Source organism: Mastigoproctus giganteus, chromosome 7 (assembly GCF_048544385.1).
Source record: "Mastigoproctus giganteus isolate SK-2022 chromosome 7, ASM4854438v1, whole genome shotgun sequence".
Classification (NCBI taxonomy): domain Eukaryota; kingdom Metazoa; phylum Arthropoda; class Arachnida; order Uropygi; family Thelyphonidae; genus Mastigoproctus; species Mastigoproctus giganteus.
Window position 1 is genome coordinate 160,516,750 of NC_143581.1, and position 27,614 is coordinate 160,544,363.

At 36.9% G+C, this 27,614-nt stretch overlaps 1 protein-coding gene across 3 annotated transcripts in view; it reads right to left on the minus strand.

The window, feature by feature from the left end:
• Positions 1-27,614, minus strand: part of LOC150083290 (nucleolysin TIAR-like) — a 261,413-nt gene that overhangs the window by 186,069 nt on the left and 47,730 nt on the right. For all 3 annotated transcript variants that reach the window (XM_090377152.1, XM_090377153.1, XM_090377154.1), the window contains exon 6: positions 11,974-12,061. In XM_090377152.1, the coding sequence (XP_090233278.1) occupies positions 11,974-12,061 (88 nt within the window). The remainder of the gene's footprint in view (positions 1-11,973; positions 12,062-27,614) is intronic.

A 27,614-nucleotide genomic window follows, 5' to 3' on the forward strand; every position in this document is an offset into this window, starting at 1 on the left:
CTGCTTTGTTTGCATGTTGTCACTAAAGACAAACTTCTAGTAGCTGTCCAATGTGGGACAGCAGGGTTTAATGTACTTTGTGTTGTGACACATTACTCCCATCAGCAACATTCCAATTACCAGTGAGTTACGCCACAGACCAGTTAGTTATGACATAGGCTGTCAACAACATGCTCATCTTTAAAGAAAATGGATAATCAGCCTTTTGTCAAAGCCATCTCTTTGAAAGTAGTGCAATACCAGAAAACTCACTCTAATGGGAAATTTGCTTTGCTTTGCTGTGAAAATTAAGACCATTACATTATCTATCAATTTAAATCTTGCTTGCCAGAAGGATTTAACAGATTAAAGGACAAGATAATCCTCCAAGAATTTTAAGATAGAAATGTCACCCCCTTTTAGTGGATTCTTGAGAGTAGTACCAGTTTGCTTGCTTAATGTTCCTGAATTGTGTGCACGTGCCCACACACCAATAAGCCAAAACATTATGACCAGAGAGACGTTATGCAAATCGAAGCAACTGCAGGTGAACTACGGTGCATTCACGGGTCGGGACATGGTATAAAAAACACCTGATACTGAGCTCCATTACTCAGTGTTACCCTTGTTCTTCAGATGGGAAAGGCAGTGGACTTATGAAAGTTTGACAAAGGCCAAACTGTAATGGCCAGATGACTGGGTCAGAGCATATCCAAAACGGCACGGCTGGTGGGATGCTCACGGTCAACTGTGGTTAGTACCTACAAGTTGGTACATTGCAACCAACAGAAGGGCCACTGTGGTGCAACTCACCGGTAACTGGAATGTTGCTGACGGGAGCAATGTGTCACAACACACACAGTGCATTGAACCCTGCTGAAAATTGCAGAAACCAATACACCTTTTTTTTCTGGATCCACATTAAATCATTTGTTAAAATTCTTAATTAGCATTGTTGGGTGGGAGGCAATGATATCCCTAAATTGTAAAATGTCAATATAATTGCTATTAACAAAATCAGAAAAACATGGGGACATTTGAGTGTTATTACACTCAAATTCAGTTTTCCAAAGGTTAAGTTTATTTTTGAAAGCTTCTATTTCTTTCACTGAATTTTAATACATTTGTTCCCTCCTTGAAGGCTTACATTTAAATCCTTAAGTTTTTGAAATCTATCAACAAGGCAGCTAAGTTTTCAAGAAGCCATTTTTGATTTATAAATAGTTGAGCAAGATTCTGATCTGTATCTGATAAAAACAATTAAAATTCATGTTTGAGGCCAAAAACATGTCACAATTACCACTGGACAACCACCTCACTTTTGTATAGAAAAAGAAGCGCTTCATAAGTGGATCCCATTTCATTACAAAGGATAGTGAAAAGTCTGCTATTTAAGTTTCTACTTTCAATAAAGTTGTTCACACTTACTGCATCTTTCAAAACTTCGTGCATTTCAGTTTGCATTTCTTTTGCTACTAATGCTTCTCCATGTATAATGCAATGATTAAAATCTATAATCGAAGCAATTTCCTTTACTTTACCTTTTAAACCTTTATTTTCTACTGTTAATGCAGCCATCAGCGCAAATCGCAACACAGTTGTTCCATGTTAGATTGTTTGATTGAAAGAAAATATTTATAACATGAAAAATCTTATCGGCTGTCGTTCTTCCTTCCAAAGCTTTGCAAAATAGAAAATCCTCCAAAATATATCCCTCGTAGCATTATCCGACATATACAATAAGTTTAGCAAGTTTGGAAATACCGTATTTCCCCATGTATAAGACGCACCTTAATTTTAGGGACCGAAATTTGAAAGGGAAAAAAAAAAAAAAAAAAAATGTATTACATAAAGTTATTGAACTCAAGTTTTATTCATCATAAAATTTATACAACTCATCACTGTCAAAACTCCCATCCATTAGCTTGTCCTCATCTGTGTCTGATGACGAATCACTGTCTTCATATATTGCCTCGTCCTCAGTTCCATCTATGGCATTTGAAATGCCACACTTCTTAAAATGACTTGACAACGATCTCAATCTTGATATTATCCCAGGATCTTTTCACCCAGGTTCAAACTTCTCCTATAGTTGGTTTCTTCACTCTTCCTGCTGGTGGCAAATTGTCCCCAGAAGACTTCATCCATTGGTTCCATTCGTCTCTCATGGCAGCTTTGAAGGGTTTGTTAATGCTGACATCAAGTGGTTGGAGCTGGGATATCAAGCCTCCAGGTATTCCAATTGGCCTTTGCTCTTCAATCCATATCTTCAATTCCCTCTCTAAATCAGGCCATTTTGCTGACTTGCCTCTCATGGCCTTCTGCCATGGCGTTTTCAGTAGGGTTTCTTCTTCCCGTAGCAAGTCTCGGATTGTTTTCTCAGTTGGAGGAGGACCAAACTTACGTTCAGCAGCACGATTTCCATTTACTTTTGCGAACTGGATCACTTTTAACTTGAATTCAGCACTGTACGAAAATCTTTTCTGAGCAGAATGTGGCAAAGCGTAACCTAATATACTGGTAACAAGTGCGAAGCAATGGGCGCAAAGACAACAAGTGCGAAAAAGCGGGAAATGCAAGTAAAAAAATCTACAACCACTGTATAAGACGCACCCAGTTTTTAGACCCCAAATTTCTCGAAAAAAGGTGCGTCTTATACATGGGGAAATACGTATCTGTGGATATCAACAGATATTGGAAATACCTGTTCATCTAACTGTATTGGAAAAATTAGACTTTCTCTAAATCGATCTAATAAATTGAATTTTGTGTACTTTTGTCCGTGATAATTGTAATACACCGCAAGACTGTCTCTGGATAGAGGAATGGTATTTCGTTGCTGTACTTTTTTCTCCATGCACAATTAAAATAATTTTTAATGCAGCAAATTACAAAGCAGCATAAAGCTCGCATCCAACACTTGCTATATACATGTATATTTACTGCTACTACACATTTGCACCTCTGGCCTTTAGGCAATACAATACAGACAATTTAAGAATTTGTGCTGCTGTAAGAAGCACGAATTAAGAGCTAAAGGGATTGCCATAGAGGAATTAATTACATAGTACTTCTCAGCATTTGAGTAGTATTGAGAAGTATTAATATATACTGAGAGGTCAATTAGTCAGCTGTTTTCTTTGTGTCTATAGCCATTGAGCAAATTAAGGCGTATCCCCGACTCCGCAGGCAATAGAGTTTATTCATTTCTCAGACTTAGTTCGAGTAGCAAGAGCTATACACCTACAGTATTGAAAAATTAATTTTAACAACAGGTTTTTAGCTTTAATGTACAAAAAAATAAATTTATTTAAAAATTTCTGTGTCCCCTTTAATTTATCCTGCGACCCTTCTGGGGGGTCACACCCCACAGTTTGCACACCACTCACCTATATGGTTGATGACAAAATCTAAAAGAAGAAAATTTAAAAAATTTCTGAAAAACCATCTACCAGGAGTCCAGTTAGATGAAAACCATCATATGTATAATAATTGACAGGAAAGTCACATGGTACAGTTGAGGTGAGAAGAAAATGTCACTCACTAGGCGTTACTAAAAACAGACTACTAAAGCATTCTAGGTATTACCCTGCAGCGAATTTTGTTTACCCATAGTCAACATCAATTTACGAATCTACCCTATTTATTGCCAAGTTCATGACCACTTTTCAGAAAACCCATTTGGGTTTATCCCTGTAATAATCCATTCTAGACACACCATCATATCATGAATATATGGTAATCCAAACCCAATAACACAATACTTTTTGGTAATTAGTTCCAAGATTTCAGAAGTGGAAATTTTCGCTATATAAGTTAACTATTTATCTCTCTAAAAGACGATTTTTAAAATGGAAATTGCATATATTGATTAAAAAAATTCATCAAAACTAATCCTTTAAACAAAGTACAATGCAAAAAATGTCTTCAAATAAAGGATTCAAAAACAAACAAGTGGCCAGTGCATTTACAAATGCTGCTACTGTCTGAGAGGAAAAACCACAAGGTCCGGTTGGGAACAATCAGGGCCCATCCGGTCGTAAACTGAAATAAGTAGGCGCTGGTGAACATGATTGGGGGTTAATGTAATCAGCTGCTTTAATTTCAAAAAACCAATTCAAATCATTAAAATGCACTACACTTTCATTATTATCATATGTTCGGTTATAAGAATCAATTCTGAACGTTGTGATATTTTTCTAAAGCAAATTTCTGGTGGTCCTTACCATAAAACAGGAAAAAAACAATTTACAATTTCCAGTTTATTGGGCTTTTCTGTTAGTGCAATCTATAACAGATTATAAACAGGTAGTAAACTATCTTATTGCATTTGCGATAAAACCAATAGCTAGAATTCTGTAGGTTTTACGTTATTATGATGAAATGTGTATCCCCTTTACTAAAATCTACAATCATATAAAAAACAAATAAATTTTCAGAATCTTCTCTTCATCCCTATTTTTAAAGCTCCGTAAACTTGTTACTCGGTTGCAATTTGTGTGTGCCATGTTCTTTGTTATTGATTGCTTATCTTTTGTACTGTTTTAAATTTTACAACCCCCCTCCAAAAAAAAAAATTTTTTAGTGAACAGAAATGTCAACTAGTTAGTATATACACATTACAGTACTTATTAATTATACTATGTAGATAAGCGTAAATTTATTTTTATTTTGCTAACCTGCTAAAAATATTCTTACGATTTTCACATATTATATAATTTAGTTAATTGGTAAGGTAATAAAGTGTAAATTTATGATCTTTACTTTTATAGCCTGTGGATAATATTCCTCCTATTTTCACTTATTAGAATCGCCGTTTAATAGAATAAAAATTCAATTGGCAAACATGATCATTATAACCAGCTTACCATACCATATAGTGAATGATATTTTATTATGGACAGTCCATCGTAAAATGATTTGATTTTATAGTGACCCAATCGTAAAGCAAGGGCGAGTCCGCTGTATATATCTACATACACACTTTTTTGGTAAAATATGCCAGATTTTAAAGAATTCCATATCATAAAGTGCCATTTTACAAAGTTTACTATATAATTACAGAGTACTAAAAGTGATTTCGTAGAAGTTAAATAATTCGGGACAGAAAGAAGTTAACTGAATTTTAGAGTAGAACAAATAAAAACATAAGAGAATATAAGTTTTAATTTTTATGCAAGGATTTGTTGATCAAATTTTTGACTTAGAGATATGAAAAAGCATTAGTATTAGCAATGGCCACATGGTGCAAGGAAGCCTATGGCTTATACTGTGCCAGCCATAAAATAAAAATAAATAAATAAGAAAATTTAAAAAATAATAAAATAATTAATAAGAGAAAAGGAAATAGGCACCTGATGTGCTTCCCTTCTCCCGCAGGTAATTATCCAGTTGACCTTTGAATTTTCCCCAACTGTCAGCCTCTACCACCGATGTGGGTAACTTATTCCACTAATTTATAATTCACTGGATAAAATAAAACTTCCTGCAATCCAGTCTAAACATCTTCCCCCGTAACTTGAAATAATGGCCCCTAGTTCCAAAATCATTTATAACCGCGAAAATTTCATCCTCGTTCATTTTACTTATGCCTCTCGGAGCCGTAAACACCTCAATCAAGTCTCCTCTAAGGTGCCTAGTTTCCAAGCTCTATATTCGAAGTCTTTCCTCATGTGGATGCCCTTTTGCCGATCTCACCGGGTGAGTTACCCATCTTTAGACCCTGTCAAGAAGCACTATGTCTTTCTTTAGGGCGGTCTCCATACTTGAACACAGTATTCCAAGTGTGGTCTTAACAATAGCTTTATATAGTGGGATTATGACTTTGTTATCTCTAATAGCAAATGTTCAATAAACCATTGATAGGGCACCATGGGCCTTCCTTTCAACCAGTCTACAATGCTCAGAGAACTTCATGTCTGACTGTATTGTAACACCCAAGTCCCTTTCCTCCACTACTGGCTTTAGTTCAACTCCACCATTGATAGGGCACCATGGGCCTTCCTTTCAACCAGTCTACAATGCTCAGAGAACTTCATGTCTGACTGTATTGTAACACCCAAGTCCCTTTCCTCCACTACTGGCTTTAGTTCAACTCCACCAAGTGTATAAAGTTATTTTGGGGTTACTGTTCCCCAGGTGCAATACCTTACACTTTGCTGGATTAAAGCATAGCTGCCAATTTTCTTACCATCCCTGAAGTCTGTCTAGGTCACTCTGAAGAAGCTGTGCATGGCAGTGATCATTAACTACACTACAATCTTTACATCATGTGCAAATTTAGACATCACGCCCTCTATCCCTTCATCGATGTCATTTATAAAAATCAAAAACAACAGTGGTCCTAATAAGAAGTGGGGTTCCCCAAGGAACCCCACTTCTTAAATCAACCCTATCTCAGGAATAACCATTTAACACAACCCTCTGTCTCCTGCCCTGAAGCCATCCAGCTACCCCACCTACCCACCTAAGGACTTTTCCTGATTCCAACCTGTTCCAGCTTATAAAGTTACCGCTCATGCGGGACTGAGTCAAATGCTTTGCTGAAATCCAAATAAACAATGTCGAAATTTTTCCCTAAATCTAGCTCTTGAGTGACCCTGTTAAAATAGCTAACCAGATTAGTTAAACATGATTTTCCCTTTACAAAACCATGCTGAGTATCCTTCAGGATTCCATTTATATCTAAATGATTCTGAATTCCATCCTTGTGATAATTGTCTCCATGATTCTCCCTACTACTGAAGTTAGACTGACCGGCCGGTAATTTCCTACTTCACTCTTGAAACTGCCCTTGTATCGGAGATGGATTGGCATTTTTCCAATCCAACAGAATCACTCCCGAGTCCAGTAATATTCTCATAATTAGACTCAATGCAATCAACCCCAGAAGCTTTACCTGCCTGAAGGCTCGAATGTTTTTTCATTAAATAAACATGTGAAATTTCAACATCATTAATTACATTTTTTTCAACTTCACTCCCATAATTTCTCGTTGACACAAAGGGCTTTTCCTTCTGTAAATATCGATGCAAAGTAACTGTTCAGTTCATCTCCAATATCAGCTGGGTTATCTAATACTATCCCAGGTCCATTACATAAGAGTCCGATCTGGTTTGTCCTTCTCTTCTTTGCATTTACAAATATGAAGAATTCCTTATCACTACTCTTTGCCAGAGATTTCTCATAATCTGCCTTTACCAGCCTAACCTTTTCTATGGCACTATTACAGGTCAATTTGTAGCTGTTATAGGCTTCAGTATCTTATTGCTCTGTAACTTTTCCATGCAGTCTTTTTCTGTTCAAGTAATCTGGAATCTTCCTCAGTCACCCAACTTATACTCTTCCTCGTGGAGTATTTTTTTAATGGTATATAAGTATTCAAGACTTCTTTGTCTAAGGTTTTAAAGGTATACCATAATTCAACTGTATCCACTCTCTGTGCAATATCTACCCAGTTAATAGAAGCTATGTAGCACCTTCCGCCGTCGTAATTTCATTTCCTGAAATTATAACCCATTCCTTTGGCTTTAACTATTGCTCGCTCTCCCTCTCTCTCTCTCTGATCATCACTTCCTGCTATTGGTTCCTTTTCTGTCACCCTATGGTTCCATGGGTTATGATGAGGTCTAGAATATTCTTTTCCCTTGTACTTTCCCGGACACGTTGATCATCTAGTTGGCTTAAAAATTGTAATTCCTGTGGTTTGCCTCTAATTGATTGTAACTCCAATCAATTAGAGGCAAATTGAAATTACACATAAGACATTGATGCTTATTTGCCCATTCCAATTGCATGTAGAGGCTCTCATCATAATGTTCACAATCACCTGGCCTGGAGATTACTCTTGTTATACATTTGTTACCAACTATCTCACACCATACAGATTCTATAATAGCATGTTAAAAGTCTGAATTAGGGAAAGGTTTTGTCATGCTCAGACTACTTTCTTTAATAAATTAAATGGCAAAAGGCAAGTTTTTCTTAATGACTTAAATTTGTCCAAGTTTCAGTCTTTAAATTATTTTTTGACTACACTGTCTAATATTAAATCAGTTTCTGACCATACAAAATTCTCAAAATTAATTCATACAATCTTAACATTTACGCTGTTAAACAGCATTTTTCTAGTAATGGAAAATTTTTAAATGCACTTCTTATTTACAGCACATCAGATTTTTCAAAATTGTTTCCCTCTCACTTTTTTTTTTTTTTTTTTTTTTATATTAAAGCCGTATTTGTGTTCGGCATAACCAAAATATATACAGATAACATTATATATACATACATACATACAGGGTGTCTCAAAAATATTGTTACAAACGTTTAGGGGAGGTAGCTAACATCTAAAGGAATGTGAATCGCATAGGAACCCATAACCGGAAACGTCACGGGAAAGTAGTAGCAGAGGCACAAGAAGCAGAAATGACACAAGACAGTAATTAGTGGCAAACATTTATTTGACATAATATTAACAATGGAGTATGAGATGGATGCATTTCATGATGTTACAACAGATGCTCGAAGGTTCCACCATGAGACGCGATGCATGCGTGACACATACGCAGCATGGATTGGCGGTTAAATAAGCCTCATCCATGACCAAAACATAGGCTGGAAAATTCAAGTGTTGAACACTTTCTTGGAGAAACCACTGCACAAAAGCCACACGTGCAGGACGATCTTGGAGGAGCAGTAACTGAACCCTTTGGAGATGAAAGGGGTGTAAGGAATCGTCGTGCCAGACACGCTGTACACTGCAACGAGACACTCCTGAGGCAACGACACGTATGCTGGTAGTAGGATTATTCTGGAAGGCATTCAACACATTTTCTTCCACGGCGGGAGTTCGCATCAAACGTGGTCTGTCCGCACTACTCCTGTTACCTCTAAATGACCCATAATTGCACAAATTTTGTTGCACACGTACAAACAAAAGCCGGTCCGGTACATGACTGTCTGGGAAGCATTCTCCATAAATTCATTAAGGGCTCGTCCATTGTCCTCTGATAATCCATACACTAGGTGCATGTCTGCCAGCTCACAGTTCGTATATCGATGCATGCTCTTCGTGCGGCGACTACTGCTCGAATGAGTAAACTAGAAATTTTCCCTCTCACGAACTGATGAACAGCGCCGTGTGCCGACTTACTGTGACATTTCCGGTTCTAGGTTCCTATGCGATTCAAATTCCTTTATTTGTTACATACCTCCACTAAACGTTTGTACCAATATTTTTGAGACACCCTGTATATATACAGGGTGTCTCAAAAATATTGGTACAAACATTTAGGGAAGGTAGGTAACATCTAAAGGAATGTGAATCCCATAGGAACGTAGTAGCAGAGGCAGAAGAAGCAGAAATGACACAAGACAGTAATCAGTGGCAAACATTTATTTGACATAATATTAACAATGGAGTACGAAATGGATGCATTTCATGATGTTACAACAGATGCTCGAAGGTTCCAATGTGAGATGTGATGCATGCGTGACACCAATGCATGCATGCATTGGCGGACACGGTCGAACATACCTGGAGTTTCTTTGACAGTAGCAGCAGCGCAGAAGAATCTCGCCACGAGATCCAGTTCCGTCTCCACAGGCGATTCATACACGATAGATTTGTGGGGTCCCCCACAGAAAGAAATCAAGGCTCAATAAATCAGGTGAGTGTGGTGGCCAGGCAACAGGTCCACCACAGCCAATCCATCGACACCCAAAATGCCTGTTCAAATGGTCACGAACACACCTTCCATAATGGGCAGGCGCCCACTCACGTTGAAACCAAATGTTGCATCTCACATTTTCTGGAACATCGTCAAGTAATCCTGATAGAACTTGTTCAAGAAAGATCCGATATTTAGCGCAGTTCATGCGGGATGGTAACAGGTATGGGCCGAATAAGCAGTCACCGATCATACCTGCCCACACATTTATTGCGAAGCGATGTTGTGCCGCATGGGCGCACAGACCGTGTGGGTTGTTGTCAGCCCACACATGAGCATTGTGCTGATTGATAAGCCTTCCCGAGTCAAATAAGCCTTATACCATGAACAAAACATCGGCTGGAAAATTCAAGTCTTGAACACTTTCTTGGAGAAACCACTGCACAAAACCCACACGTGCAGGATGATCTTGGGGGAGCAGTAACTGAACCCTTTGGAGATGAAAGGGGCGTGAGGAATCGTTGTGCCAGACACTCTGTACACTGCAACAAGACACTCCTAAGGCAGAGGCAAAGGGACGTGTGCTGGTATTAAGATTATTCTGGACAGCATTCAACACACTTTCTTACATGGCGGGAGATCGCGTCGAACGTAGTCTGCCCACCCTAAATGACACATAATTGCACAAATTTTGATGCACACGCGCAAACAAACGGTGGTCCGGTACATGTCTGTCTGGGAAGTGTTCTCCATAAATTCGTTGAGCGGCTCATCCATTGCCCTCTGCTAATCCACACACTAGGTGCATGTCTGCCAGCTCACAGTTCGTATATCGATGCATGCTCTTTGTGCGGCGACTACTGCTTGAACGAGTAAACCAGAAATTTTCCCTCTCGTGAACTGATGAACAGCGCCGTGTACCGACTTACGGTGATGTTTCCGGTTATGGGTTCCTATGCGATTCACATTCCTTTAGATGTTACCTACCTCCCCTAAATGTTTGTACCATTTGTGAGACACCCTGTGTATATATATATATATATATATATATATATATATATATATATATATATATATATATAGAGAGAGAGAGAGAGAGAGAGAGAGAGAGACTTCATATTTGTTGTACCATGGTATATGATGAATAAGAAAACACTGCGGTCAAAGAGGAACTTCATATTTAAAAGCATGATAGAATAACTTTTCTTCTAGCTTGAAAGTCTAATTCACAGACTCAGCAGTACAAGCTGACTCTCTTTTCAGCAAATACACAGATCTAAGTTAAATGAGGTATTGCATTTAATTAGTTCTTAAAAATGTAATCTTAAAAAAAATAAAATAAAAACAGGCATCTGAATATATATATATATTTGCATTTAGTAACAAGTAAAATTAAGTGAACCTTGTATTTCATTATTTCCAACATTGTGATCCTCATTACAAAATACTAACTGGCAGAACTAATAAAATATTGCACAGAAAATTTTTTAAACAAGTACTCCATCATAATCATCAGTAATTCAGTCTTGTGACTGGTCAGTTTCTCTGATCAGCTGTTGCCGTCTTTGCCTGTCCTGTGCCGTTTGTTTTAGTTCCTAAAAATTTCGAAGTCCTGCTTCACCAAGCAATGTGCTGATGAAGATCTTTTTTGACCAACACATAAATAAGGGTTCTAATTTAGTCTAAATAAGAATTCTTATTAATACTAATATTGTCCAGTATTAATAAGGGTTCTAATTTAGTCTAAATAACAATTCTTAATAATACTAATATTGTCCAGTATTAATATGAATTATTATTACTGAGCAATGGGCCACCACAAAAAAATGTATAAATACATTTTTTTGTATTTATAAATACAAAAAGAGTTTCAATTTTATCTTACAACTACGAATTACAACACATGCAAGACTTTTATCAAATAACTATCTATCTGCTATTTTCAAGAAATATCATAGAAGTGAAAACTAACCATCGCTTGTTTTTTGTCAGTTCAACAATGTTGCTTTTAAAATTTTCTAGATCTTTTCAACAAAATCCTAATAAAAGATTGTTCTTCATACAGAATACCACCACTAAACGTGTGCTGGGGACCATCCACTTACACTTTCTAAACTCAAAATGTGAACATATTGCCTTCACTTTCACTCTATTCATATGGAAAACAATAACTAAATAAAAAATGTTTTTAAATTAAGTAACAAAGCAATGATAACCTTACAGATAGGAAGAAAGTTACTCCACTTCTGTTTGTAGATATTCTCTCAACTTCAACAAATAATATTAAACTATAAGCCTTCGGAACTATATTGTTTAAGAGACTTACGATATTTCTCCAAATGGTGCAAAGGCCTCTTTAAGTTGTTGTGTTTCTATTTCCGGACTAAGGTCTCCCACAAAAATATGATAGTGTTCTGTAAGATATTATATAAACAATTAGGAATAAAAAACTAAAAAAGGTGCTACTTAAGGATCCATGTATAAAATATTTATATATATATATATATATTTCTTTCAATAAGAATTAGAAGAGAATAAAATATCAATAGTTTCTTGGTTGCCCGTGTAGCCATGGGTAACCAAGAAACTCTTAATTTCAACCATTATAAACTAGGAATTTTTGACAGCCCACTTTTAGACTAAATAAGAATCTGCATAACAAGGATTCTTATTAATACTAATATTGCCCAGTATTAATACGAATTCTGATTATTACCAAGCACTGGGTCACCATGGCACCTAAGAAATCCATAACAGCACCCACCTATTTATTTATTTTTTTTTTTTTGGAACAAAATATCTCCATACACTAATTTTGGAAAACTGCTCTCAATTATGTGACAATCAAACAAATATGGAAGCAATAATAACTTCAGCTAGTATTTCTTAGTAATGTTTTAATTTCAAGGCAACTCATTACCAACTCTATCTGACCATGTTTGGGCATAGGCAGAAGTTTACAGACAGGTTTTAATTGAAAATGGCTTTGAATATCAGGTGAGGATTGTCCAATTGTCCCATGTGCTGGCCAATGTTCTCTGACTTTGGCTTAGCCAAAATTTTGAAGAGTTTAGATACAAAAATTGAAGTAATTCCAGCCCTCCCTTTTATTATTATGGTTTACTTTTTATAAATGTTACTATCATGACAAACAATAGAGCAAAAATAAATGTCCTCATAATCCTAGGGAGTAAAGTTCTTGCAATATGCCATACCTCCAGGTTGTATCAAAAGCCTTTTCAATATCCAAAAACTTACCATTACAAGATGTTCATTTTTTACATAAGCATTACGGGATATTAGTCTCTGCTTTCACCGTGAGATCCAAAGTGGTTCTATTTTGTCGGAATCCAAACTGATTGTTGCTTAGCAGCTTGTCAGTTTCAAGAACCCATGCTAGTCGTCTGTGTATCATCCTTTCTAGAGCCTTACCTAGACAACTGGTGAGGGAAATTGGTTGATAATTTTATGGGAGTGATTAATCCTTTCCTGGTTTGGGAAAGGCTAAAATAACAGAATGATGCCAGGTAGAGAGATATTTGCCCTCAAGAAAGATCTGGTCAAAGAAAGTTATCAGTAAATTCAAATCTGCATTGTTTAGATGTTTTAGCATTACATAAAAGATTCCATCAGCATTATCAGGTGATCTATTTAATGCTGTTTGGAGTTCAAGTAGACAAAAAGGTTGATTGCAGCAAGACTGAGTAGATTCAAAATTTATCTTGTACCTTTCTGCTAAAGCTTTGATTTGTAGAAAGGCAGCACAATAAGTTGTAATGTAGACATTTCAGAGAAAGTCTCTGCAAAGTTAAGATTGGAACAGAAACCAGTAGATATTTACCATTTAGTCGTTGAATTTTTTTCAAAATAATTAGACTGCTAGTATTCTTTGTGAGAGGAGGCAAACTGTATCCATGAATCTTTTTTGGCTTTTCTTCTGATTTGTCGTGCTTTTGCCTTAAGCCTTTTAAACTGAATTAGGTTGCTGGTGGTTGGAAACTTATGGAACAGATTAAAGGCTTTATTTCTTTCTCTTTTTGCTATGGTAAAAGCATCATTCCACCAGTGGTGTTTGTGTTTGAAAGCAAAGACTGGTATTGCTTCAGATGCTACTGCCAGTATTTTCTTAGTAATGTGCTCAGTTACATCGTCGATGGACGCTAGTCGTATCAATTTGCTATCAAAGGAGATGGAGGTAGAATACTTTTCCCAATCTGCTTTAGAGAATTTCCATATTACCAGATGATCAGGGCACAGCGTCTGCATTGTTTGAATTCTGCATATAATTGGGAAATGATCACTGTTGTGCAGATCATTTAAAACTGTCCAATCTATAACGGAAAATAATTGAGGGGTACAAATAGTTAAGTCAATTGCTGACATAGATCCCATGGCTGTTGTTATCTGGTTTTCAGGAGCATTAGCAACTGAGGCCATATTGCTCCGGGGATATGCGGTGGTCATTCCCTGACTTTTCCGCATCCTCTGTATTTGGTGGTCACGGGCTCGAACCATGGTCTAATCAAGAAGCGTGTGCTACGCACTGCTGCTCCTGCCCACCTGGCTACAGAGGTGCCCAGATCCTGTGGAGAAATGAGTGTAGGTGTTATGACCAGTGTTCAGCAATGTTAGGTTCAGTTGGTCTATGAGCTTATCTATCAAGTGTCCTCTATTATCCATGTGAGCAGATCCCATAGTGGATGATGCTCATTTAGGTCACCAAGAAGACAAAAAAGGAGATGGTAATTGTTTTATAAGATCTTTCAATCCTTTCAATCTGTAGATATTGTTAGGTGGAAGGTATAATGAGACTACAGTTATTGTTTGTCCCACTGCTATACGTACTGTATTAGCTAAGTGGTTTCTAGCTTGTATTTTACAATCCACTAGAATTGCAACATCTCCGTGTGCACAGCTTGAAGAATTTCTTTTCTGTAGACTGTATAATTTTTAATCATATAAGTTACCTGTGGATTAAAATTAGTCTCTTGTAAGCAAATGGTTATAGGGTTATATCGTGAGATCAAATCGTAGATATCAACGGTATTACTGCGTAAGCCTCTGCAATTCCTTTGTACAATGTGCTACATTATTTGGTTTTAGAGAGGGAAGATGAGTGTGTTTTGTGTGAGATGGAGCAGTTTGCTTTTGACGATCATATTTAGTATTTTCTTTCTAGGAAAGGACGGGCGTCCATAATCTGTACTCTATTCTACATCATCGGATCAAACAATCAGAAACTGTTTTCATAAAGCCAGGTGTTGTGATAAATATTGAAGAAAGCAGTGCAGTGCTAGAATATACCAGCAATTCATTTAATACTACATATTTCAATGAGTGGGTAAAAATTGATGAAAATATTCCAACAACAGGTAAAAACTGATGAGAATGTTCCAACAACAACAGGTAATCTGCTAGTAAAGGATACAGTCGATGGAATTACACCACATAAATCTGACACTGAGGAAAATGAAAATTCTCATATCAAAGACAGAGAATTACAGAAAGTACAGAGTACTTTGCCAATGACCACAGAAATTAGGAAATATTTTGAAGTGTTACACAGTGCACTAGAATTTAAGGGAGGGAAAGGTTGTTGTTATTTGGTTTTTATGAGCATTAGCAACTAAGGCCATATTGCTCCGGGCATATGCGGTGGTCAATTCCCTGACCTTTCCGCATTCTCCATATTTGGTGGCTCATGGGCTCGAACCCCGGTCTAATCAAGAAGCATGTGCTACGCACTGCTGCTCCTGCCCCACGTGGCTACGGAGAAGCCGGAGGGAAAAAGTGAAGACTACAAATTATTGTACAGGCTACAAAAACATATTTAAAATTTAACTGCTAAAGATTTAAAACAACAAACATTGGAAAAAAATTTTAAATAGGTATGTTTATGTGTTTTCGTATATATATATTTTTTTATTATTATTATTTTTAATTTCAACACTGAAACTGGTTGATATGTTTTTTATATTGTAGTTAATATTTAGAGTACTATATATACTGCACTGAATATTAATAAAAAAAATGGTAAGATAAACATCTTTTTATATTTCTTCAAAAATAATAAATAAAAAAATAAATACTTGAACCTCAATACAGTAATACCTCGACTTACGCCACCCCGACCTTATGCGAACTCAGAGTTACGCGGTTCTTGATTTTTTCGTTTGGTATATATCTAAAATTAGCTTACCAGTGATTTGGAAGTCAAATCATAAAGCTTGGGTGACAGCTTCCGTTTTTGAGGACTGGTTTGGTCACCATTTCATACCCGAAGTCGAACGTTATTGCAAGTCTAAACAGATGCCATTTAAAGTGAAGCTTCTTATTGACAATGCACCCGGTCACCCTCCTGCCACCCTAATTAATTTCGACCCACGTGTGTAAGTTGTGTTTTTGCCTCCAAACACAACTAGCTTGCTTCAACCGATGGACCAGAGGGTCATCAAAACATTCAAGGCTTACTACACGAGCCGTTAATTTGCACGTCTGAATGAAGCTATGAGACAAAATAGTGAGATATCTGTTAGACTTTTGGAAACAATTCAATCTTTTATATGCCGTAAGAATCATTGAAAAATCTTGGGATGAAATTCACAAAAAACATTGAATAGTGCCTGGAAGTAACTTTGTCCATTTTTTTTTCAAAACAGACGAAAACAATGCCAGAAACTGATCATGTCGCTCATGTGATAGAAGAAGTTGTTAATCTTGCCAGGAAATTAGATTTGGAAGTCAGTGGTGATGATGTCAACGAGCTGTTGGATTCACATAGTCAGGGGCTGACAATGAATGAGCTCATAGAGATGCGTGAGCACTGAAGTATCTGACACTTCAGACCCAGTTCCACCAGAAAAGCACATAAAGCACATGACAATTGCAAGCTTGACAGAAGGTCTCAGCTCAATTGAAGAATGCGTTATAGCTATATAGCAAGGAATAAAAAATTTATTAGCTTGCTACGAAGAAATTCTGCTTGAAAAAAAGAAGGCGCTGTGTCGTCAGACGAATTTGTCAGATTTTATGAAGCCATCGACATCGAAATAACTTTTTTACATAACTCATTTATTTTTTTAATACATATTTTTTATTAATATGTATAAAGAACTGCAATTTTATTAAATATTTTTCTTCTAAACTAGTGTTTTTGTTAGTCCTCGGTCCCAATTAAGCAAAATTTATATGTATTTATATGCAAAGTTGTACCCCGACTTACGCGAATTCGACTTAAGTGATTTTCGTGGGACCCACCTATCGCGTAACTTCGGGGTATTACTGTATAACGAAATCGACTGTTCACTTGAAAAAATTCCTTATAAAGAAATATGACCTTTTCAACAATGAAAAATACTGTAATTTAGAAATACAGTAAAACATGGGAAATAAATCAGAAATGAGTGGGAATAAATAAATTTTCTAACATTTTAAAACAATTAATTTATTAATACAAAAATGTTAAGAAATGACTACTTACATGATGCACACAATATATTAGTACACTTTTACGAATTATTTAGTTATATTTTGTTGTATGCTGGATTTTACTGTACGTTGTTCATAAAAATGTTTGCAATATCCTGAAAGAGGCCTCTGAGGTCGGGAAAACTCATGTCTAAAAAATATATAAATTCATACACCGACCATTGAATAAAATTTAAAATTTAATATGACTACAATCTTTACACAAAAATATTTACAATAAACTATTGCGGAATGCTAAAAACTGTAATAAAAGATCATTTACAAAAAAATTTGCTAAAACATAAACCATTAAAAGCGCTAAAAACCTGAAGCTTTCGGGAGCATCAGCTCCCTTCTTCAACAGTGACATGACTTCCTGCAACATCTCCTTAAGTAGCAGGCTCACGGTACCTCCACACGTGGTATTTCTCCACGTGGTTCAATCGGCACATGGTCAGAACTGGAAGCGGAAATGTCTCGGGAACGTGGCAAAGAAAATCGTTCATCCGACCTTAATATAATTGTTTCAAAGATAGGATTAATACCTATACCTCTATCTCTATTCATGGTATTCCTACTTGATGAACTAATCCGTAAACCCTCGAGCCATTTACGCTCCCAGTATCCATGTGCACGATCCAAAATAATAGCGTCCTCCGGGGAGATTTGATGCTGCTTCTCCCAAAAATGTTCGGCCACAGCAGACTTGTTGTATTCAGCGGTTCTTATGGCATTTAAATGTTCCCCCAGACGATCCCTGGGCCGTCGTTTTGTTTCCCCCACATAACACTCCCCACAATCCGGGCATTCTATTCTATAAACCACTCCACTACTAAGATCTTTTGGTATGCGGTCTTTGACCTGAGACACAGCTGTGCACAGTCTCCGCCCAGGAAGCTGTACACAGCGTGTCCCATAACCCCGTAAAATTCTTGCCAGATGTTCAGTAAGGCCCGGATAGTAGCTGGACAATACAAGAATAGTGTAGCAAAAGCTTTATTTGACAGAGTAAGATCTCACTGTACCACTTCTGAGGATAAAGAAAAAGAAATTAATCGTGTCACGGCAGAACTTAGAAAGTGCGGATACCCCCAGAGGATCCTGGATAGATATAGTAGAGGAGTGTCCGAACGTAGTGAGTCGTTCGTTCCGGTAGCCACCGCATACATCCCCTACTATCCGGGCCTTACTGAACATCTGGCAAGAATTTTACGGGGTTATGGGACACGCTGTGTACAGCTTCCTGGGCGGAGGCTGTGTACAGCTGTGTCTCAGGTCAAAGACCGCATACCAAAAGATCTTAGTAGTGGAGTGGTTTATAGAATAGAATGCCCGGATTGTGGGGAGTGTTATGTGGGGGAAACAAAACGACGGCCCAGGGATCGTCTGGGGGAACATTTAAATGCCATAAGAACCGCTGAATACAACAAGTCTGCTGTGGCCGAACATTTTTGGGAGAAGCAGCATCAAATCTCCCCGGAGGACGCTATTATTTTGGATCGTGCACATGGATACTGGGAGCGTAAATGGCTCGAGGGTTTACGGATTAGTTCATCAAGTAGGAATACCATGAATAGAGATAGAGGTATAGGTATTAATCCTATCTTTGAAACAATTATATTAAGGTCGGATGAACGATTTTCTTTGCCACGTTCCCGAGACATTTCCGCTTCCAGTTCTGACCATGTGCCGATTGAACCACGTGGAGAAATACCACGTGTGGAGGTACCGTGAGCCTGTTACTTAAGGAGATGTTGCAGGAAGTCATGTCACTGTTGAAGAAGGGAGCTGATGCTCCTGAAAGCTTCAGGTTTTTAGCACTTTTAATGGTTTATATTTTAGCAAATTTTTTTGTAAATGATCTTTTATTACAGTTTTTAGCATTCCGCAATAGTTTATTGTAAATATTTTTGTGTAAAGATTGTAGTCATATTAAATTTTAAATTTTATTCAATGGTCGGTGTATGAATTTATATATTTTTTAGACAAAAATGTTTGCATTTGTTTAAGAATTGAAATATATTTTCTGGCACATTTTCTTCACACTGAAGGCCTCGACTCAAAGCATCAAATGTTGCCAACATTTCATGTTTGGAAGGTTTAATATTGCCCTCATTTTCATCCTTTTTCATCTTTAAATACTTTAGAGAGTATTTTCATCTTTAAATACTCTCCAAAATGTCGGAGTCACTCGGATATTCAGCTACTATGACATCATTATCAACTCTTAAAAATTCTTCAAGAACAATTTCTCCACCCATCAAACCCCTCGCTTTCAGTTCTTCCCAACATTGCTCGATGTCTTGTAGCAGTTCATCCCTCTCATCACTGTTAATTGGCATTTTAGCAAAACCTGCATTTCCAAACTATTCTTAATCATTTTCCGTCACACCTTAACTCCACACTTTTGCCAACTCTGATATGCACATCCGCAAATATATAACAGAATCTATAGGTTGCTTGGTTTCTATTCTCAGTATAATTTTTTTCAGTACGCGCCTTTGGTAGTGCATTTTCAAATTCTTGATAATGCCTTGGCCCAGTGGCTGCAGTTTAGAAGAGGTATTCGGAGGGAAGAAAACAAGCTTTACACTTGTAAGTTTCGAAATTACTGAGTGAAGGTGGGCAGGGCAGTCGTCGACAATGAAATCAATTTCTTTCATCATCTTTCTATCGAAATTTAAAATCCACTGTTCAAAACAAACGACTATTCCTTTGAAACATCGGGGTTGTTTACTTTTGCCTATTACCAAAAGCTGTAGTTTTCCATTACCAGCCATATTTGCACCAACAAAGACTGCAATTCTCTCCTTACTATTTTTACCCCTTACACATTTAACCACCTTAAAAGTCAATGTCTTGTTCGGCAAACATTCTTTAAATGTTTGCCGAAGACCAGTTTCATCCTCTTTTCTTTTATCAATGGCCCTGATATCAGCATGTTTTGGTCTCGAATCAACTTCACCCACTTAAAATTAGCTTCATCTACATGTTCATACAGGCATAATTTTGCACCCTTCTGACTGGGTCCTGTTTCCTCAAACAGTTTGAGAATCAAAACACGGTTTTTCAGAATGGTTGATACACTACTGGCAGGGATAACAAATTTTAAAGTGATTTCTTTCTTCTTTTTTTTTTAATGCCCCGACCTACATTATTAAGCACTTCCACTTTTTCCACTACACTCAAGGATTTCCTCTTAGACAATGTAGGGTTACTTGCAGAGCAACTAAAACAAAACTGATTTGGGGATCACTTGTATCTACTATACAGAGACAGGTGAAATTTAGTGAAAGTGTGGATGACTCAAATCTGCAAAAAAAAAAAAAAAAAAAATGAATTTCTGGGTTAAAGGAAAATCACTCTCTCCTAATTCTTTAATAGGGTGCTTAGAATAGAAAACAGGTTGGCCAGAGCCAATGTCCATGTCGGGAATATGTCTTAATCTTTGCCAATATACTGTGGACACATAGGTAGCAGTTGAAAAGCGTGGCTTTTCAGTGCAGTAAAGGCTTTACAGACACCACTAAATTGTGGAATGCACTTATTTTCTTCATTATACGGAAAGTATTTTCAATGTAATGACCAGGGGGAAATCAAAAAAGTTCGCTACATAGAAAAATTTGTATATATGGAAGTTCGTTAAAGAGAGGTCCGACTGTAAATAAAATCCGTTTAATGTAATCAGCTGCTTAATGTTATCAATTTTCATAAACCAATGTACAATAATTAAAATAACTAATTATTTAATTAATCCATAGACCAATTCTCCTAAATTAGGTTGGAAGGGCTTTCCCATTTATGTGATTCCTGGAGGGGAGTTTCCCGGGAGTCAACTGAGCGAGGTGTTTATATAGGTCTCTAATAACGTTAACTTAAGAATTTACAGCTAAACAGAATTACTGCAACAAGAAATTGCAACCATAATAGCAATAGTTTTGAAAAACCAATAGACCAAATCATTGACAAAACAATGGCTTCAACCTTCATAAAAAAAAATAAGCCAAAGAACCAGATCATCATAACATACATTCCAGGAGTTAGCAGCAAAAACATTTAGCATACTTACATCCTATGCAGGAATCCAATCCCTAAAACAAAAGCTTTCCAAGAGTCACCATCAACCATCTAACCCTAGACACCCTATATGCAATGATCTGCAACTCAATCTACATCAGTTAATCATAGAAGACTAAAGAAAAGAATATAGGAACAAAAGACAGACACCCAACACAGCAGAATCCACAAGTCCAAAACAGCCACATATGCCCTTTTATGCAGAGGCACATAGGACTTCACTAACACCTTAGTACTTTGGGCAGATTCATCATACTCAAGAAAAACATTTCAAGGAAGTCTATTTCATAAAATGCTTCAGAAAGTCAGCAATAAGTAAGACCTGAGACTGTGCGAAGGCACAGTGCATATTATCTATTCCATGCAGAAATCCTAAAAAATCACTGCAAAAAGAAGATTCCAACAACCTTTTTTACTCTCCTACCTTAACCTCATATCATCACACCCAGATGTAAATCCTCATAACATATCCCGGTACCCCAAAACAACCATAATAATAATATATGCACTGTAATAATCTTCCATTGGCTAAATCAAAAATCAAGCCCATACAGTCAGTCCTCGTACAACACATTTACACTACACGAATTCGATCATACACAATTTATAAATAGGGAAACGATGTTGCATATAACACAAACCGAATTTGCTTATGCACGATTTGCCTTTTGTGTTTACAAGAAATGGCAATTGAACACAGCGGAATCAACCCAACTGAACACAACACAGTAGGAATGAAGAGAAGATTCTGAAAATTTATGTTTTTTACGATTGAATATTTCATGGATGGGGAAACACATTTCACATACTAACGTAAAAAACCCACAGAATTCCAGCTATTGGTATTATTGCAAATATAATTAGATAGACTTTTACTACCCGTTTATAACAGACTCCACTAGCAGGAACCCGCAATAAACCAGAAACTGCAAATTGGTTTTATTGTTTCATGGTAGTGACCTCCAGAAATGTGCTTTAGTAAAATGTGATGAGCATAGTGTGTTTCCACCTTCATGGCATTGTTTATTCAGTTTCTACGCGTGTGCTGCATCGTTTATTCAATTGCTACTTGTTCGCTGTGCGTTATGTGTATCAAGCTTGCCTCCTCATTTTTGTTCTTTTTATACTTGTGCCCTATTCTTAAAAAAATGAGTAAAATACTTGAAAAGTGTGAAAAGGAAGCGTTCTAGTGAAAATAATACAGGTTCAGAGAGAGAGGAAAAAAAAAAAGCAATATCGATAGAAGAAAAATATGAAATTGTGAAACGCTTTGGGTGGAATGAAAGAACATGTGATATTGTGCATGCTACAGGCCTAAATGAAGGAATGCTGAGAACAATTAGAAAGAATGAAGAAAAAATAAAAGCAACTTTCATAGCAGGAACAACTAAAAGTTGTAACAAAATCAATTAGATCAAGACACAAAGAACTGGAATAGATGGAATGTCTTTTATCTGTTTGGATAGAAGATCAAACAAAGAAGAGATCAGGAACAAGTTTGCTTACAATAAAAGCAAAGGCATTTGGCAATATTTGAAGACCTCAGAAATAAAGCTGAAAACCCTCAAGAAGTGCCTCCCTGCCAGTAGTGGATGGTTCAATAATTTCAGGAAACGTCATAATGTGAGATTATCAGGTGAAGCTGCAAGTGCAGATGAAGCAGCAGCAAAGGCATTTCCGCAGATACTGAAAAAACTAGTTGAGGAAGGGGGCTATACACTGGACCAAATTTTCAACTTTGGTGAAACCGGACTGTATTGGAAAAAAATATCTCAAGAGCAAAACGAACATATATCTCAAGAGAGGAAGCACGAGCTCCAGGTTTCAAGGATGCTAAGGATAGATTGACCGTTATGTTAGGAGCAAATGCAAGTGGTGACTTGAAACTGAAGCCTGTTGTTGTTTATCATGCAGCCAATCCACGAGCATTAAAAGGGATTGTTAAGAACTACCCTAGGTGTTTACTTTAGGAGCAGCAAAAGAGGGTGGATGACTGGGCAGATCTTCACTGATCTTCTACTAAATGTGTTTCGAAGCCACTGCAAGAAGAAAAATTTGGATTTTAAGATTTTAATTGTTTTGGACAGTGCAACAAGTCACCTCCAACCCTTGCTGAACTATCACCAAAGGTCAAAATCCTGTTTTTTATCCCCTAACACTTCAACCTTTTTTTTAATAATGGCACCCCTAAGTAATTTAATTTTATTTTATTTTGCGGCACCCCTACTCAATTTTCTGCCTGTTAGATCCGATTCTCTCCCTGTGTGTGTGTAATATTAAAAAATAAGAGGGATTTTTGATAAGTTTCGGATCTGACAAGGAAAAAAATTTCAATAGATAAATCCTTTTAGTATGTTGTTACCCAATGTCTCATAACATGTTGTGCAAAATTTCATTCATTTTCTGATAGCAGTAATTTTTTTACAGGTCTAAAACGACCATGGTGACACAAAGTGTGAGTTTTTCCAAAGGTGAGAAGAGAGCCGTCATCAAGCACCTCTTCTCCAAGAAAATGGGAGCCAAAGAAATTTATGATGAATTTAAACAAACAATGGCCAAGGGGAGTGCCCTTCATACAGCACAGTGAAATCGTGGGGGGGGGGCGATTTCAGGAGGGGAAAACAAGCGAAGATCAGGAAAGACCAGGAAGACCCAGGACCGTAGTGACCGTGGAAATTGTCGATAGTTTCCACAACCTGATCCTTGCAGACAGGAGGACCGGTCTGCAACGTGTAGCAGACACACTAGGCATCAGTTTGGAGCGGGTGCATTACATCGTGCCTGAGAAAACTGTCTGCCAAGTGCGTTCCCAAACTCTAGACATTTTTTTGACATTAGGGAAAGAAGGGACTGTGCGAAGGCACTTTTGGACCGTTTTTCAAGTAGTGCAAGCAATGTTATTCAACGAATAGTGACAGTTGATGAAACACCAAAGTATGTGTATGATTCTGAGACCAAAAATCAATCCATGCAGTGGTGCCATGTGGTTTTTTAGGTGGATTACCATGACCTAAAAAATTTCGCAGACAGAAATCCGCAGGGAAAGTGATGGGTGTGATATTTTGGAATTGTGAGGGGAATAATACTCAGCGAATACCAAGGGAAAAGGCACCACCTTGAATGTTGAACATTATGTGGTCATGTTGGTCAAATTGCATACTGTTTTGAAGGAAAAGTTGTCAAAACGCATCCTTTTCCTCCAAGGCAATGCTCCCTGCCACAAGGCCAGAACTTCAATGGAGAAAATTCATGACTTGCATTATGAAATCATTGAACACCCCCCCCCCCATTAACCAGACTTTTCTCCCTTTATTATCTGTTCCCAAACCTCAAAATGTACCTCAAAGGTATTACATTTAGGGACACAAGAGACATTATATCAGCAGTAGAGGGGTGGTTTGCAGACAAAGACAAAGACTTCTATTACCATGGAATAGAATTGCTGCAAGAACATTGCGCCAAATGTATCAACCTGGAAGGGAACTGTGTTGAATAAAATGACATTAATTTGCCACAGGCGTCATGTTTTCTTTCTGAGGCAGGAAACTTATCAAAACCCCCTCGTATATATGTCATATGATAGTTATTACAATAATATACAGGCATACCTCGGTTAACGTTACCTCTGATAACGAAGCTTCGATATAACGAAGTCCGCAATTTCAAGCCCCATTTAACATAAAAAAAAATATTCCAGTTTAATCACCTGAAATCTAAACAAACTGAAGAAATTACGGAAACCTTTGGGGCTTCTCGTGGTTGGTTCGAGAAATTTAAAAAACGGGCCAGGATTCATAGTGTAAAATTAACAGGAGAAACTGCAAATAAGTTTCCAGAAAAACTAAAGGAAATAACTGAACGTGAAAATTTTCCACCAAATTCGGTGTTCAGTGTTGACGAAAACGGTTTGTTCTGGAAACAGCTACCAACAAAAAGCTTCATTTCTATTGAAGAAAAATCAGCTGCTGGGTTCAAAGCAGCCAAAGACCGTTTAACGTTACTCTTTGGATCAAATGCCTCTGGCGATTATAAATTAAAATTGTTATTAGTTTACGATTCAGAAAATCCGAGGGCGTTAAAAGGTAACATAAAAATGAATTTACCTGTAATATGGAAAGCAAATAGAAAAGCTTGGGTTACCAAGAGTTATTTACTGATTGGTTTGTTAACCACTTTTGTCCTGAAGTAAAACGGTATTGTCAAAAAAACAACTTTGAAGAAAAAGCTCTTTTGTTGTTAGACAATGCTCCGGGACATCCTACTGATCTTCACACGTTGGACACATGCATTCCTGTCAAAGTTGTGTTTCTTCCAGCAAACACAACTTCCCTGATTCAGCCATTGGATCAGGGAGTAATAGCATCATTTAAAGCTTATTATCTGCGTCGAACATTAAGCAATTTAACTGAACTAGAGGATAAAGAGGAAATGACAGTAAAACTTTTTGGAAAAACTACACCATTAAAAACGCAATTGAAAACATTGATAGTTCTTGGAAAGAAGTCACTAAGAAATGCTTAAATGGAGTTTGGTGCAAAATATGGCCAGAAGTTGTACTAGAAGAAGAAAATAACATCCAAGAAATTAGAAATGAAGTTATCCAGATGGCTCAATCAATAGGTTTCGAAAATGTCGATGAAGAGGATGTTAGAAATTTATTGAATGCAGAAGATGATGGTTTTTCAGTGGAAGATTTAGAAAATCTTGTTAGCAACGAAGACAAAGATAATGAAGACGAAGTTAAAGAAGTTCCTGCCGAAAAAGTGTTAACAACCAAAGATTTAAAAAGGTGCTTAAATGACATTGAAAACGTTTTAAATTTTTTTAGTGAAAATGATCCTGATTTAGGAAGAAGTTTTATTGTTAAGCGATCAGTGTTAAATGCAATAACCCCGTATAGGCAATTGTTAAATGAAAGAGAAAAAAAAGCATAAGCAATCAACTTTAGACTCATATTTTAAAATGAGATTTCACTTTGTATGTAAGTTGACTGTTTATTTAATAAAACTTTTCTTTGTTCGAAAAAAAAGCTTTTCATTTTCTTTAAGTGGGAACGTATCCCTATTCTGGCCATAGTATTTTTACCTCTGAAAACGAAGTTTCGCTTAACGAAGTAATTTCGTGGAACGCATCCTATTCGTTATTCGAGGTATGCCTGTAGTTATAAAAATTACATATAAACAGTATATAATAATTTTATTCTTTATACAGATGTACTGAGTAAACATAAATTTAAAAAAAAAATAAGTTTAAATAACTTAAACCCAAATTACGTGGCACCCCGGTTGAAAACCACTGCCCTAACACAACATCTCTTATCCAGCCACTTGACCAAGGAGTAATTGCTTTTACAGTCTGTCCTCGTATAGCACGATAGTTGCGTTCCTAGAAACCCTCGTGCAATATAAACAACAGGCCCTATGGGAAAAGTAGGGTTAGGTGCCGACCACCCAAGATTGAACACACATTTTGAACCAAAACATTACCAAACACAATAAATAATCAGGTAATTTTAATCGTTATAAAATACTTACGTATTTTATAACGATTAAAATACGTAATAAAAATAATACGTATTTTATTCGTAAAAAATTTATTATATTAAATAAAATAGTCGTAATAAAATGCCTACGTATTTTATTATGACTATTACGTAATAAAATATTGCTAATGCTTTGCTTCTATCGTAAGCAAACTTGTTTTTTGTTTGATTTTGTTCCATCTCTTCCAATTCTTGTCTTAATCTAATGGATTTTAATTACACTTTGAGTTGTTCCCGCTATGAAAGTTGTTTTTATTTTCTCTGCATTCGTTGTAATGCTCCGCGTTGCCTCATTTAGGTCTGTAGCACGTGCAATATCACATGGTCTTTCATTTCGCTCAAAGCGTTTCACAATTTCATATTTTTTCTCTATCGACAGAAGCGGACTGGCTATAAGCCTTACGGGGGAAACCACGGTGGGCCGGAGGCCGGTGTGATTTTGGCCATAAACCGTAGTATGAGGCCACTACAAATTTTCCCGGGTAAGAATTTTTGACCCAGTCCGCCTCTGTTTATCGATATTGCTTCTTTTTTTTTCTCTCTGAATCTGCAGTGTCTTAGCCAGGACGCTTCCTTTTCACACCTTTTAAGTATTTTACTAATTTTTAGGGAATAAAGCACAATTACAAACGAGGTGGCACGCTTGATACACAGAAACAAAGCTGCGCGCGTGTAGCAACTGAATAAACAACACCGTAAAGGCAGAGATACACTATTAACACCTCACATTTTACTAAAGCACATTTCTGGGGGTTACTACCATAAAACAATAAAAACAATTTCCAGTTGCGTTTCTGCTAGTGGAATCTGTTATAAACTGGTAGTAAACTCCATCTAATTGCATTTGCGATTATATCGATAGCTGGAATTGTTGGTTTTTA